Here is a 3,551-nt window from a genome sequence, read left to right as displayed (position 1 = left end):
GGTCTACAAAGTGAGTGCCAGGACAGCCAGGGCTACACAGAGAAACCCTGTCTCGAAAAACCAAAAAAAAAAAAAAAAAAAAAAAAAGAAAGAAAGAAAGGGTGGGTAGGTACTTTAGTGTGATACAGTCCTGTAGAGAATGTCTATGAAAATTTTAAAGTTCAGAACAACAATAATGGTTGGTATGTCATAATTTTGAAAATTATGCACACTTTATGGAAACTAACATATAACTCATGCTTGTTTAACTGAGGCAACAAGAACAAAGAGAATTTACATTGTATGGCTTATTAAGAATGGGAAGTGTGTGAGCTTTGCATGACAAAACACTAGGGATACTACAGTGGATGGGAAAGCTGAGGCAAGACAAAGAAGGTCTGTGATAAAGAACTTAAGAAGACATGATTTGGAGCAAAGTTGCACTTGGGCTTTGCTGTTCAATGAACCAGCTGATGCTCAATTAGCATTTTTGTTCAGTGAGATTAGATATTACCTCATTTGCACGAAGGAGAATTTATAGAATTTCTCTGTGAAGTTGTATCTAGATCAGAGTTGAAAAAAATAGATGAAAATGAATGCTGGCTGAGCCAAATAAATGCTGTATTAATTCTTTACTACCACATTAATGAACAAGCCCTAACACATCTTCCAACTATAGAATCCCTATTGGAGTTTGAATTAAGAAATTTATTAAAGGTTGCCTCTCAAAAACTATTTAGACAAATCTTCTTAACACTATTTTAACTCAAATTCAAGCCCTGATTGTGGGAATGAGGTGGAGGGCATACACCTGGCTTTTATCCAACACAAAGGGGAAAACTAGAAGCACTAACTCATCAACACTAATTTTGTTCTAAAATTTCTAAAGGACCCACAGAAGCTTTTCTCAAAGAACCAGAAGAGAAAGGATCTTCCATGTCTGTAGCAAAAACATCTATATCTTACCTGATGCTTTAGTTCTCAGCAGCTCCGATGGTTTGCTTGGCTCTCCAATCCCAATGTTGTTCCCAGCAACAACACGAAATTCGTATTCCACCCAAGGACTCAAACCAACGACTGTTGCATTGTATGTCTGTCCATTGAGAATTTCAGGGACTAAAGCAAGTAAACAAGCAAAAACAAACAAAAATTCCCACAGAAATCAGAACACAGCACTTAGGATAATAAATAGCCACTAGTCAAGAGTCCAGAATTATTGATTCTTTGGTTTATTTTCATAAGAATCTCAATTTTTTTTCAATGTCTGAAGTTGATTTCTCTGAATGATTATGTGGAAATTTTGATGGTATTTGAATTGAAACTGTAGATCGCTTTAGGCAGTCTGGTCATTTTTCCTGCTGTTAATTCTGCCAATCAATGGGTCTGTGAGATCTTTCTAACCTCCAATGACATTTTCAATTTCTTTCTTCCACATGTTTGAAGTTTTTAGTATGTAAGTGTTTTACTTGCTCAGTTAGAGATAACTGATAAAGTAAGTTATGAGATACTTTAATTTTTGAGGCAATGTTTCTGTGTTTTATTTATAGGTCTGCTTGTCATTTCAATATAGGAAACTTACCAGCTTTGGGTGTTAATTTTGTATCCTGCTACTCTGTTGAAAGCATTTATCAGCTGTAGGAATTTCACAATGGGGTCTTTAAAGACTTTCATGTATAACATTATATCATCTGCAAATAAACATACTTTGACATCTTCCTGTCTTATTTGTATCCTTCTCATTTCCTTCAATTTCATTGTCAGTATGCTGAACAAGTGTGGAAAGACTGAACATTCTTGTCGTGTTCCTCTTAATGGGAACGCTTTGAGTTGCTCTTCATTTAGAATAATGTTGGCTATTCTCTTGCTGTAAATCACCTCAATTTACTGTGATAACCTTCACATCACTAGTCTCTCCAAGACTTTTAAAATGAAGGAATGTGTTTATATTTTTCAAAAAAAAGCCTTTTCTACATCTAATAAAATGATCTTGTAGATTCTCTCTTTTAGACTGTTTATATGATAGACTATGTTTTTTGATTTACATATGTATACCATCTATGCATCTCTGGAATGAAGCTAGTTGATCATTGTGGGTAAGTTTTTTGATGTTTTCTTAACTTTAGTTTGTACACACTTTATTAAGTATATTTGCATCTATAAGACATGTTGAGCTATACTTTCTTTTTGTTAAATGAGGATTTGTTGTGTAATTTTGGCATTAGAGAAATAGGAGCTTGAAAAGACAAATTTGAAAATGTCCATTCTGTTTTTCTTTCCCAGAATAACTTTTGAGATATTGGCATTAGTTATTCTTTGAAGGTCTTGGGCACTTGTGCCGTGCATCCATCTGGCCCTAGATGATGTTTTTGTTGTTGAGATATTTAGTTATTGCTTATACTTAACTAGGGAATTGAGGTCCATATAACTTCCTGTGCCCTGTATATCAAGACATGAATTCATTTATTTTAGGTTTTATAGTTTGGTAGAATACATATTTTAAAACTATTTCTTTATAACTCTCAAATTTTCCTCATTTTCTGTTTTAATGTCTTTTACACTTCAAATTTTTGAAATTTGGATTCCCTTTCTCTTTCTTTTGATTGCCTTGGTCAAAAATTTTGTTCTGTTTTGAAGAACCAACTCTTCATCAATTCTATTGCATATTTTGTTGTTTCAATTTTACTGTTATCAGCCCTGAGTTTTATAATTTCTTCCTATCTACTCGTGTTTTTCTTTAAATCTTTCAAGCGTATTACATTATTAATATGAGAAATCATCAGTTTTGGCATGAGGTCATATATATTATTGAAATTGGAAATTACAAAAACTTTTTAGGATTATCAAATTAAAATATTATGTGTACCATTATTAGACAATCATCACAAATACCCTAGATCACTCACCTGTAGCAACCACTTGCCAGCCCACAGAAAAGGGTGTCCGAGTTTGAATAGTAAAAATTTGAATGGGGCTGTTATTATCAGGACCTGGTCTCCAGCTGAGCTGGGAGGTGGTACTAGAGATGTGCTCCACTTTTACATCCTCTGGGGGCCCTGGGGGACCTGGAGAAACATCATTTATTAGTACATTGGAAATGTTTTAGCACATCAGTTGAAGACAAAAAATGGTTTACTTTACCTGCCATACATGGAAAATAAATTACTGATTACAAGTTATTTGTAGCACACACATACACCTTAAATCCTAATAATGGATTTTATGCAGATGTGTTATCCAGATAACACATTAGGTTAGAAATACCACCCATAAAGAGAAGGGACCATAAAACATGCATTTATTGAATAGCATAGAACAATGAGATTTCAAAAAATGATCTTTAGTCTCTCTACAAATGTAACTCAAGTAAACATAATTAATATGAACAAATGTAAAATCCTACATAATTTATTCTGCATGGACACTAATGGTTTGTTACAAATAGAAGGCCAGTCTAAATTTTAGGAATTGGAACAATCTTTCTTTCTTTCTTTCTTTCTTTCTTTCTTTCTTTCTTTCTTTCTTTCTTTCTTTCTTTCTTTCTTTCTTTCTTCCTTCCTTCCTTCCTTCCTTCC

The 3,551-nt window shown here is 33.6% G+C and overlaps 1 protein-coding gene across 7 annotated transcripts in view; it reads right to left on the bottom strand.

Annotated features, from left to right (window-relative positions):
- The window catches only part of LOC110295968 (contactin-6), a 355,090-nt gene that overhangs the window by 27,875 nt on the left and 323,664 nt on the right, over positions 1–3,551 (bottom strand). For all 7 annotated transcript variants that reach the window (XM_021164391.2, XM_029478903.1, XM_021164390.2 and 4 more), the window contains 2 exons: positions 2,883–3,041; positions 946–1,095 (listed from right to left, as the gene is read on the bottom strand). In XM_021164391.2, coding sequence (XP_021020050.1) covers positions 946–1,095; positions 2,883–3,041 — 309 coding nt within the window. The remainder of the gene's footprint in view (positions 1–945; positions 1,096–2,882; positions 3,042–3,551) is intronic.

The sequence above is a fragment of the Mus caroli genome, chromosome 6, assembly GCF_900094665.2.
Source record: "Mus caroli chromosome 6, CAROLI_EIJ_v1.1, whole genome shotgun sequence".
In the NCBI taxonomy this organism is placed as follows: domain Eukaryota; kingdom Metazoa; phylum Chordata; class Mammalia; order Rodentia; family Muridae; genus Mus; species Mus caroli.
Note: the sequence above shows the minus strand (reverse complement) of the source record. Positions and strands in the feature narration are given on the sequence as shown.